Source organism: Aplysia californica, unplaced genomic scaffold, assembly GCF_000002075.1.
Source record: "Aplysia californica isolate F4 #8 unplaced genomic scaffold, AplCal3.0 scaffold00226, whole genome shotgun sequence".
NCBI lineage: Eukaryota > Metazoa > Mollusca > Gastropoda > Aplysiida > Aplysiidae > Aplysia > Aplysia californica.
In genome coordinates this window covers 166,988-179,918 of record NW_004797496.1, presented here as the reverse complement: position 1 = coordinate 179,918, position 12,931 = coordinate 166,988, and the positions used below count along the sequence as shown (strand labels likewise).

The window sequence follows — 12,931 nt, the reverse complement described above, 5'->3', positions numbered from 1 at the left end:
CCTCTCTCTCTCTCTCTCTCTCTCTCTCACACACACACACACACACACACACACACACACACACACACAAAAATCAAATCACGTAAACACATATAAAACTTCACCCACTCTCGCTTAAACACATACACAATGCATATGTACACTGTTATGTGCCAAAAATGAAAACCACATTCATATGACAATACCATGAAGGATAACAATGTAAATGCAAAATTACATGTAAAAAAAATCTGTGCTCATAAGCAAAAATGTTGAAATATGAAAAGAGTAACACAGAAAATAAGACATAAAGGAGAACAGGCTGGTCTTGCAATGACGTCATCAAGACTAACCCGCAGTGCTTGTTCGGTCCCTCCCCCCCCCCGCCCCCCACACCCACCATCTCCCAGGTGTATAAACTGTTAGGTCCATTGAAGGACTATACTGTGTTTACTAGAACACTCGTCGTTTCAGTAGTTAGTTAAAAATCTAGTAACATTGTTCTGAAAAGAATGTAACACTAATGAATCATATCCTAGCATTTGAGGATACTCGTACAGTCTTCATTTCCAAGACAATCTCAGAACCAAAGGAACAATTTGCGTTCCACCATCTTCCTGATAATATCACATCTGCTTACATAATGTGATATAGAAATGTCATTAACCTGAAAAAGAGGTGTATCATAGTCAAATAAAAAAGTATAACATACCAAGCTAAACATAATGTGAAGACTACAGGCGGGAAACTGATGATGTCACATTTTTCGTCTCGCTAAAAATCGTAGAAATTTTTGGTTTTGAGATTTAAATGTTTAAATTTCCTCAGATTCTTCACTCCTAATGTACATGGAACCCGATTTCAATTTATGCAAAAAGTTATGTTTAGACACATTTCATCTTTTTGAATGTCTGCACTGTGTTGCACAGTGGGTATTTTTCAAAGAAAAGACTGTAGTTTAGACATTAGCTTTACCAGTTTTCCCCTGTAGCCTTCTTGCGTAAACATCAATTAATTGTAATTTAGTTGACATTATGAAATTGACATGCCAGCTAGTGACGAATCATGGTCTCCAATACTCTCCGATTACAACGGGCTCATCTAGGATACGGATTTTGAAAAATATATGACCTGTTTATGTATCTAAGAACAAAAACATTGATTACTTCCTTGAATAACACAACTTGTGAGATTACTTTGTCTAAATTGGAATAAAGACGTTTTGAGAATTGAAAACACTTACGTTTTGAAAGTTGATTTAGAGCATTGTGTTGGTTACACTACCATTGATTGCATCCGTACTAAATTGAATTAATTGTACAAACGTTTGCCATAATAATATGATAATTGTGTAAACATTAAACCTTTATTAAGGAGTTTAGTCACATCTAATTCAAATCGTTGTACGCCGCCTTCTCAACATCTCCACTGTCGGTTTAGGAATTGTAATAGTAGATCTTTTTCGCCCCCAGTGACACGATTTGGATCATCTTGGAGGCGTCAGCCTTGATCCTGCCTGTCAGAGTCCACCTGGACTGAGAGGGCTGCAACATCCTTAACATTTGCACCACAGACGCTAGTTCTATTTTGGGAACATACGTAGTACCAAGAATTCTTAAACAAGAATGAATTTAAAACAACACTTCACAGACAAAATTATTGTGCGTATTAAAAGTGGGGCATACAGACATATTACAAAAGCTCAACAAATTCACAGATATTCTACTTACATATTATTATGAGTTGATGCATATCGATGAAACAATACATGTACCACAGATAAACGCAACTTAAAACATACGAATCTGACCTACAAATCAAGCAACAGCACACAGGTAGATAAACAATGTGACGTCTATGTTGAATTAATGCAATTGAAGAGCTACATTTTCTTTGGAGTAAAAAGCAACAACGACAAAGTAAAAAAATCAAATCTCTACCTCAAAAATCGAAGTTGAAAAGCACGTTCTATCCGCTTATACTTTCTGATATGGATGGCAATTAAAATAGACGGGCAGTTACTTTGATGTACAGAAGGCATAACAAATGTTAATGTGTTATGAATACACGGAAACTGCCATACTCAGTGATACCCTTACATAAATCAGAAAAAAATGGCCAGAATGTTGCTTTAGAATACCGATAACTTTCCTTAATTTTTACAACTCTGTAATAGGGACTTTCTGCGACTATTGTCTGTGGTGAAACTTCTGAGCATGTTCTCTCTTTAGTAGATTCAGAGAGATCTTGTAAACGTACCCCTACATTTTCTGAGTCCAAATTGCTAGTCAAATATTTAACATCTCTTTTTTCTTATTCTTCTTCCTCAACTATTTGATGGAGATGCCAGATACTAGACAAACACAGTATTGTACTATGAAAGTCCTTTTCATTTGCAGGAAATGTGTCCATTAGTATAATTTCACCCGGTCACGTTTAATTCCTAGGTATACATATTATCATGAAGGCAGGCAGTACAGTTGCAATAGATGTTCAGGGTGGTTTTATTTTATTTTCACAATGCAGGCTTACTTAACTTGAATGCCTGCATTTCTCACAAACTTCAGTCTCTTGTTAGTGTTTTATATGTTTGGAAGTACATGGTTTATCGCAAATTATATTTTTGTCATTTCAAGAAAAGTATTGCAAACGGTATTTTGGTTTTATGACACGCATTTAATCGACGAGTCTGACTCTGTGGGGGCATTAACGGGAATTTTAAAAGGGTTAATCATTTTACTACTAAAAACTGCCCAGGTCTGCTTCAGGTCTCACATCTGAGGAAGAAAAATCATCTAAGCCGACAGCATAATTTTATATTTGTTTTTGTTGGTGAAATTCTTATTTATTCACACTGACCAGGCTCGACGGATGGGAATACGTGCAGTACGAGACAATGCAATTTTTGTAGACATTGTAAGATTTATTATATATAAATATATATTTAAATATATACGTATATATTTATGTACAGGGTGCAGTGCATAAGCTTAACTCGAAGGCAGAAAGGTGAGAGACGAAGGACGAGGGATTGCCCCGTCACGAAAGTGTGATCCATTGATGCTTTTTACATTTGACATTAAGACCAGAGACATTCACAAACCAAAGACATCAGTTGAAAGCAGTGGGGTAATCTAAATCACTCAAACATGGGTGTGATAAATTGAATAAAAAAGACAAGAAAATAAAGATGCTGAAGAATCCTGTCATATTCACCCTTCTGTACAACTAAACACGCTCTAGATCACATAGGCTTCCAACTTCCACAAAGAAGCAGCCTCTTTTCAATCTCCTGCATAATAACCCAGCAAAGTTCCTTTGTCACAGAAGGACTTATTGAACATAACAATATCATCACAATAAATGTAAGTTTCTCAATCCTAACTGTTTCTGAATACGATTGCTGGTGGCAAGGCACGCCTAAGACACCTTTTCAAATATACGGCATCTAAATTTAAAGAGATTTAAGAAGGCATGTTCTGAAGGCTTCAAGCCATGAATTAAGTAGAGATATTTTTCGACATCTGAACTGCGCAAATCATTTTATTACTAAAACAGCTTGGTTTAACTCCAGTTGAATAACCCTAAGTACACTGAAACCTTTATTTTCACCATCCGCTGTTTTTCCAAAATTTAACAATAGTATTTTTCGTGCAGTGAGATTACAAAGGCAGACCGGATGGAACTTAGATTTTACCTTGAGACCCCTGAATCTTAAAACAAAAGTGATAGAATTTACTGTCACAGCTTTTCCTGTTCAAACTCATTACTTTATTCTTTTCAAAAAGCTAACAACTCAGAAACCTAATAGACTTCTAAATCTCACTCCTGGTATCATGGAAGTTGTCAGAGCTGCTTGTAAACTAGTAGGGAGGTGATCATACGGGTGCATCAATACAAAGGCTGCATATTAATGAAGATTAAGAAGTGAATATCTTGCATGTGACGTGCGTGTGCACTAAATGCAAAGAATTGTATTCGATCCATAGACCTGTATTATGATATTACGCACTCTGACGTATTTCAGTTTCATCACTGAGCGCACCGTTCGAGCCAAATAAAAGGGGGTGGGGAGGAGTGGGGTAGAGGCCAAGGAAGGGGAAGTGCCGTGCGCACTTGACTTTAGCAAGACTGTTTTTTGTCTTTCAATTTGGGCGCCATGCTTCTCAGCGAAGTTTTCATAGAGAGCCAAAATCTGGCGGCAACGACAGTGCACGATCTAGGAGTACAAGTCTGTGGTTCGATCTGTGTGTCTAGGTGTGTTCCCAAACAGTGAGAGAATTGGACAAATGTGTAAATCACTTGCAAATCTTAAGTAACTAAATTAAGTAGACCACGAGTTATCCATCGACAACAACCCAAAAGTGCTTGTACAAGTCACATTATAAAAAAGAATGAAATCAGTCCAAACAATGGGAAATCAGAGCATATTTTAACAATCTGTACACATCGTAGAACACAAGGCTGAAGTGACTTTCACCCTGGCTCCGGCTATATCTGCCTTGATATATTGTCATGTTCCCAAGAAAAACTAGCAAACAAAGGTAAACTTCCTTGCCTTCTCCCTCCCAGACCACCTCTACCCAAGATCTCGGCGGCTCTAGATTTTTGGCTAAAAGGTCAGACAAGAAAGAAAATCGATCAGATATCAGATCAATTTTAGACCACAAAGCTCAAACTCTGTCTTCGCACATCTCCTGGTCAATCTCCAAAATGTTTATAACCATCAGATTTTTGTTTACAACGTCATTGAAAATAAATTAAGTATGTTGGATAATCAGTATCGGTTGAAACTTAAAAAACAATGACATCTTTTTAAAGAGAGTATTCAGGAAGTAAAAATGGACGTCCCTATGGAGACCTGCTCAGGAGAACCATTTATGAAACAGCTACATTACGGTGATTAAAAGAACATGTCATAAATATACACAGCCATCTCTTCCCCAAATTTTCTTCCTCTCATCCATTCACCATTGAACCCAGTCCGGACCCTACTGCTACTATCACTACTTCAATTCAACTAGACACATACAAACAATAATAATAACATAATTAGATGAAACCATATTCAAAATAAATTCGTTAAACCTTCCATTATTGCACCAAACCAAAAAGAAGGTGACCATCTGGTACCTAAATAAACCAAGTCATCCAATAATTTATATCACATGAGTGTGAATAACACATTACTCCTGATGTTTTCAAAATCACAAAGGTTAGTCGCACCTACAATGTCCGCAGACAAAACAATCGAATTTGAATGGAGCAAGCCATTCATTGATCGCTATTTCGACGACCAAATTCATTATATTGTTATATAACAGATAGTATTTGTTAAATTACTAGACTCAGAAGGCCGTTAAAAAATTGGCATTGGAGGTAGTACTATAAATACATTCGTTTACGCCGTACAAATGACACAGGCTGAAATGTATCCAAATCAAATTATTCAAAAGTTCATTATTTTTTTAATTGATGTTTGCACTCCCATCCACAAAATTTAGATAATTAAATCTAGGAAACTGACTGCTTTAACGCTGACTGCCAGGGCCAACCCTGGACGGGCACTACACAACCTTCCAGCATTCAGAGGTGGATATTAAAATCTGCCCTGATGCGGAATGAATCGAGCTAACGTCTTGTGTGTGTGACGGCAAACCGCTTACCACAACAAAACTGTTACTTTTTTTCTTTTACGTTTTCACGACTACATTAATCAGTAAGGTCGCCCGAAGACACAACAAATGACTAGTGCATATAACTGCGTGATTATGCCATTAATTTTATGGATATTTACGTGTAAATAAGATAGAGGATCTAACAAGCGATAACTCCACTGTACGCTTGTGCAAGCGGGAAAGTCTACGTGAAAAGAGAATTCGAATTGACAAGGTCCACATGAACTGGATTTAAAGCAGGCAGTTGTTTAAATGTTCTTTTTCGCAATTTTATTTATAACTGCTGCTTAATTTATTGATCTTTGACAGTTATTTTTACCAGAAGTGTACAATCAGTAGAAAGTCCCATTTTAGGTTGTGTTACAAGACTCACAGCGCACAGAATGGCACAACTGAAAAAATGAATAAGATCCATGCTCTCAATCAGAAAGGACGCATAATACATGTCTGCACAATAATAATGGGAAGGGGTTTAAAATCGGTGCTTATTCACAGTCAGTATCTTCAGATATTTACATATGCAAAGGGAAAAACGATGGGAGAGTGCTTTTTGAAGGGATGGGTATTTACTGTGGGAATGAATGGATATACAAAAGATAAAGAATACGTGCACTGTTCAGAATGAAAAATCACGGGGTTGGGGGATGGGGTGAGGGAAGTCACAATAGGCGCCAGGAAAGAGCATTACATTTAGATTGTGTGGATATGCATCAATGAAACGGCTTTATATTCAAAGTGAAGACGGCTTGTGTTGTCATGGACATAATAAATATATTCATCACAAATGGTGTGTGGAAAACAATGATTCAGTAGATGCTTCACGAGCAGCACACGATACAGACTTCCCAATGTCCGAGACAAGAGGTCATCGACAGTGGACGCGGAATCACACCAGACACTCATAGATTCTTATCCCCAGAGTTATGTGGCTATAGATGATGTACACATTGTTAACTTCACTTCTAGGGTTTTGAAATCCACAGACTGACAACAAACCACTGTGGAACCCTGTTTGCGTGCGTACAGTATGAATCTGTTGGCTTGTGGAAATCATTTCGACGTTGGGATATAAATAAATTCTTCAAGAGGTTCGGTGTTTGAGTTCGTGGTTGCCTTTCTGGTCAAGCATAATCAAGCAACGTTCATAAAGACATACTACAAATCAAACGTCTAAATCAGGCTGTAGGGTTCTAGCAGTGGTATATTAGGTTTCGATTTTCACTCTGCAATAGGGGCTTCACAAGACCAGAACACTCCAAGACTACAACGCCTGCTAGTTAGGATCCGTTGTCCTTAAGTAAGCTATGTAAGAATTGGCAAAGCAGTGTGTCGTGGGATAATTACAAATCAGGAAAAATGATTTAGAGCTTAGTTTGGGGTAAAAAAATCTTGCTATTGTCGACACATCGTAACACTATCAAATAGGCATAGCATTTTATTTCGCATTTGCATTGGTCTTTTTTAGCTGCAAATATAAGATCAAAACCGGTGAACAAGCAAATAGTTGCGTACAAGAAGCGCCATCCCACATGCGGCAGGACACTCAAACCAAGGGAACCTCGCATAAAATAAAATGGCCTCCCCCGGAGTCACAACGCAAGATCATTGTCCAGAACACAAGGCGTTCAGGGGGAGAATGTACCAGTCACAGAGGGCCTTCCGCCCAACGTGGTTAGGAATAAAGGAGCCTTTTGTACACCCAGTGGTTGCAGGGAACTTCGTTAGAAAGCAAAGTTCCTAGGTCCATGCTGTGACATATGAAACGCGTGTGGAATATCCGCAACTACGTTAGGTATTTTCACAAATCATCTCCTTTATATTCCGGTTGGCCCTCCGACCTCTCAAATTGTTCGTTCTCCGCCCCGGCGTCCCCCGGGCTGCTCGCTTCCGTAACGTGACTACCAGAGCTGCTCTGAACATCCCAGGGTTCAACTTGTTTGTCCGGATAAACTGTGACCGTGGCGCCGCCATCCGCAGGCTCCGAGCGACACCTGGAAGGAGAACTGATGGAACTACTGCGGTGTCTGCCCTGGGAGTCTGTGGAGATGGAGATGGACTCGCAGCTCGTCTCTGTGTTGGGGAATGTGCTCACAGTGACAACAGGGGGGCTGCTGGCCGCTGGTTCTACCTGGACTGGGGGACTGTCTGCTGGTGACGTCACGGGCTCTTGTATATGGGGCGCTGCGGGGCGAGATGGTTGTGGATTAAGAGCAGACGACGATGGAGACGAAGAAGAAGGTGACGATAATTGTGTTTGCGTGCGCGTTTCCCCTGGCAACATTAGTGATGGCGGCTGGTCCGATGAGGGGCTGACGGTGGAGGAAGGCTGGCGGTGAAGTCTAGGCTTTGTGCTGAGCGAGGTCGGGGAGAGATGGGTGTTGGAAGCCGTCTGTGGGTTGTGCATAGGTTGTGAGCTGTGTACAGGCTGGGGGGTTAGTGTAGACTGGCTGCTGTTAGATGCTTGAGGGCTAGGTGTGGGTTGTGGGAGGTGGGTCTGTGAGTCCCTATACTCCTGCTCTTCAAACACCCGAGGAGAAGCTGAACGAGTGAACATGCCTGGCAAGGTTTGTTGTGAGTTACGAGGGGACGGAAGAGGGGAAGTTGCCCTGCACCCTGCGTGCAACTCCAGAAAAGGCTCGTTGATGGAATAGGATTGTGGTAAGCCAGGTGGCGCCAGCAGGGCGCTGTCCATGGACAGGGTGTGAGGAATGCGGCGACGCATCGGAGATGGCATCATGGAGGAGTCTGGGTAGTCCACAGCAGACGATCGAGACATGGTCTGTTGACGCCGGAGAGGTGCAGGGGAGCCTACCGGGCGGCGAGGGATGACTGGGACAGACGACTCCGAGGTGGGCAGGGAAAGAAGCACGTGCTTTGGAGGAGTAGGGGAAGGAGAGCGCATGTACAGCGCGTGAGGCGAGGGTACTGTTAACGTGTGTCCATGTGTGAACGTGAGAGGGCTCACGGCACTTTCCCTCCGGCTGTCTGGTGTTGTGCGCATGCGGAATGCACTGTCTTCCAGCGCAAGCGGCGACGGAGGTAAAGGAAGCGGAGACACGCAGTTCGGGTGGTCGCGGTACCCGAATGGGCTGAGGGAGCGCTCCGAACGTGGCGAGAGACCGCTCATTGGAGGGCTGAACGCTTTTGGTGTCAATTTGGAAGGACTGAAGGAGTTGCTTCGCCGAACCACGGCGGCCTCACGGGCCTTACAGCACGGTGGAAGTTGCACTTCTTCGCCCAGTTCAAAACTGCTGTTGTCTATGCCGGGGCTGTTGCTTGAGCTCTTCATTGCAGGCGGCATTGGGCTCTTACATTTCGGGTAGGACTTGATGAGTCGGGGCGTGCTGTCAGTGCGGGTGGTTGACTGACTGCTGCTGGCGACAGACTCCAGGCCGGGGCGGGCAGAGGTCATGTGACCGCCGCTATCTCTGTCCTCGGAGGCGTAGGGAGACAGTGTCGGGCGGATATCATCTTCATCGTCCTCAGTGCCTCCCGTTATCATTTTTACCTGAGGAGGAGGTAAGAGAGATTGGATTATCAATCAACTAAATGCAGAGTCTGTTTCGTTGTTCACGACAACTATCACGAAGAAATTATATTATTTTGAAGCCTGCAGTAGCTACTGCATTGATGTACCACTTCACGCTGAAATGATAGTGTCTCAACGCGCGCGCGCACGCACACACACACACACACACACACACACACACACACACACACACACACACACAAACACACACACATGTACAAACATGCACATACACACATACATACATACTCACAAACTCATACACACTCGTACAAACACGTACACACAAACAGATATAAACACGCAAACACATACACACACATTTACGCACACACGTATATGTACTCACTCAAACACGCACACAAACACACACACAAACACACACACAAACACACACAACAAAAACACCTTCACTCATATAAACTCGTACATATACACACTTTCATATTCATCCATACACATATTATTCTTCATGAAAAAAAAAACAATCAAGAATCGGTACTAAAGTGGAAACATTAACACCTTACTTGCTGCAAGAACAGTAACAATCCAAATAGCATTTATGTATACATCCCAACAAGAATTCCTATTATAAAAAACCTTGCCTTTGTCTTGAACGCAATACTGTAAATTGACATTACAAGACTGCATGAGGTCGTATGCTTGATAAAAAAAGGTCAACAAGACAGTACAGACAGAAATATGAACGAAACCGTCTGTTAAATATAACAATGGTTGGGTTTTTTTTTCAATCATAATGTACTTCTTAAAAGTTTAATCAAGGACTTGGCAAAGAAAACAAAGAAGAAAGGACAAATAGATGGGTTGGGGGTACATAAAAAGATGGGACAGTTGTAGCAGGACATGGTCTGGCAATCATATTATTTGCACGGATATAAAATCCTTTTTTTTTAACAGTCTCTCTTATTTGTCACGTGACGCATGTGCATCTTGGGGGTTTTAAAAAATATACAAGCAAAACGTGAATGACCTTTTAAAGAAGCACAGACAAATATTTTCAGCTTTGTCTTAAAAAGTATATAAATACAACTGAGCTAGTACTGGGAGGGAAATACCGTCAATTTAAGAAAACTCCTTTTACGGTAGAGACGAATTTTGATGTGTTGAGAAACATATAAACTTAAAAAAAAATATGCACTTTAAGTGGTCAAACATTATAATAACAATTCAATTTAAAGATGGGCCTAGAAGGAAAAGGGGACAGAAATAGAAAATCATACATGCTAGGTTGCTAGGCAAGGGTCTACCGATGCAAATCTCTAACTAAGCAGCGAAACAATAATAAAAAAAATTAAGAAGTGAATGGACTGTTCAGAAACTCTGAATAGCAGAAAAACAACAACTATTAAAATAAACGACAAAAATCCCGCATCACTTTAAAATAAAATCTTCCAATTATTGGGGAATACGGGACAAATCACTTTGGGTACGTAATATTATGAAAGCGAGTGTGAGAGTATGTGTGTTTTTGTGTGTGAACATGTGTGTGCGTGTATGTCTGTGTGTGTGTGTGTGTGTGTGTGTGTGTGTGTGTGTGTGTGTGTGTGTGTGTGTGTGTGTGTGTGAATGCATGTAGTTGATGAGTAGGATCTTACTATCATATTATCCTTAGTGAATGTCTACTTATGTTTGTAATTTATGAACATTTGACTGAATTTTAAAACTTAACCTCATAAATAAGATCAATTCACGACTAAAGTTTATATTTACACAGGCTGCTTTATCTCAAGCTGTCTTATCTCAACATGCATATTACACTGAGCATAATGCAGTAACATCATTGGAACAAAATGATCTTTTCAACGTAAACAGAGGCACACAAAAGATAGATGTATCTAAATAGTGACAAAAAAGCCTAGTTTTTGAAATGCGTTAGCTCAAATGACGGATAGTTAGCAATGGATGTTACCTACCTAGTGATTCTTTGAATAAATCCTACTTTACCCAATGTTTCTATCTTTTAATATTACAATGACATTATCTGCTGTTTTAAAGGAGAAACTGTTTTCAAAATGCACATTAAGTTGAGTTTACTTTATGTGGGCTTCACTATACAACGTATGAAACATAGATTCAGTTTGTGTTATGCGCCTTCAACTTTTTCACTGTCCTTACCGTTATTTTATTGGACAAAGGGTTATCATAGCTCATTCTGGCCGAGGACCATAACTCAACATATTGATATCAATTTTAGTAACTCTAAGTATAGCGCAACGAAAAAGAAATTCAGAGACATAATGCATTAGAAACACGTGCAGCAGCAAAAATAAAATTAAAAGAGAGGGCTGCAGAAAGCAGAACTGCCTTACCTCCTCATCGCATGCCGCTTCCTCACTTCCCCAGTCACTGAACGGCGAGTCGTCCATGTCTGAGCCTGTCTCCGTGCTACCCGTTCCTTGTGTCTTACGTAGTTTATCCTTGGCCAAATTTGTGTCCGAATTGTTTTGATTGGCTGCTTTGTTTAGGTTACTCTGCTTGTACTTGTCACGGAAGCGGCTATATTTAGCGCCACTACTGCGGCTCCGCAGTAACCTGTGCTTGATTCTGTCTCTAGCGGGAAGACGATCACCGGCTGCTGGGACGTCTTTCAGGTCGAGAGAGCTGTTCTTGTGCTCCATTGAGGCGCTCTTCAAGTCCTTGAGTTGCAGCGAAGGCTGTGATCTGGACATGTTGGTTTCCCCTCCTATAAGCTTGGGCCGCGGCGGCTCCTTCATTTTGTCCCAGCTGTCGGTGGGGCCAGGGTTGAGGTTGAGGTTGTTGAGCTGTGGATCCGAACCCACATCCATACTGTATTGCTTGACCAACGGTCGGCGCTGTTGGGAGCCTCCTGACTGCAGACTCAGAAGATAAGGGCTGGGTGCTCTCCGGATGGGCGGGGAGGAGATTCGGACACTTCTCTCCGAGTTGGGTGAAGAGCTGGCTGTCATGCTGGGAGTGATGGCGAGACGGTTGCTGTCCATGGACGACCAGGAGGGCACGCCCTCGATCGTGAGAGACGCGTTTACTGGGGATATACCTAGAGAGCGGGGGCCGGTGGGGGTGGGGGTTGAAAGGAGGAAACAATCTCTCAGTGGCAAGAAAGCGCCGTCAGTCACACACTACTGGCACTACGCTAGCTTTACTCACGCCTACAGCATGGATTCTTTGTCTACTTTACAGGAAAGCGTTGCTGCTTATGAAAACAAACATAACAGAAATCTGCCAATCTGCCACCCAAAGTATGAAAACCAGGTAACCCACATTTCAAATAATAAAGACCGCCACAAAAATCCTTTCAGTTAAGGGATGAAAATAAAAAAGAATAATAATGCTATTCACCAACAAAGGATTCAAAAAGAAAATGAATACTTGCCTACTTCATCACCATCATTATAATCATCACCAAAATAGTAGTTTAAGGCTATAGAAAACCGGTAATGTGGGTTATCTGGCTAAAGCATGAATGAACGTACTACACAACTATATGTCTATGTAACTCACTATGCAATCAGGGAAACGAACATGCTAAGACACGGGTAAAAGAGAGAGATAGAGAGAGGGAGGGAGGGAGGGAGGGATACATACCACTAGCAGCCTCCTCAGACCTGGACTGTTCCTCGCTAGGGGGACGGACACTGAAGCTGAAACTGGGCAAGGTGGACACCTGCAAGCCGCTCGGGTTGTCTCCTTCAATGCCGTTCTCCTTGTTCTAAGACAAGAAAATAGAAGAAAGACGATTTAAAAA

At 41.4% G+C, this 12,931-nt stretch overlaps 1 protein-coding gene across 1 annotated transcript in view; it reads right to left on the bottom strand.

Moving 5' to 3' along the window:
- Nucleotides 1-5,450: 5,450 nt before the first annotated feature.
- Nucleotides 5,451-12,931, bottom strand: part of LOC101864393 (voltage-dependent T-type calcium channel subunit alpha-1G) — a gene marked incomplete at its 5' end in the record, with an annotated part of 113,429 nt that continues 105,948 nt past the window's right edge. The window contains 1 exon segment of the mRNA XM_035970147.1: nucleotides 5,451-9,165. Coding sequence (XP_035826040.1) covers nucleotides 7,456-9,165 — 1,710 coding nt within the window.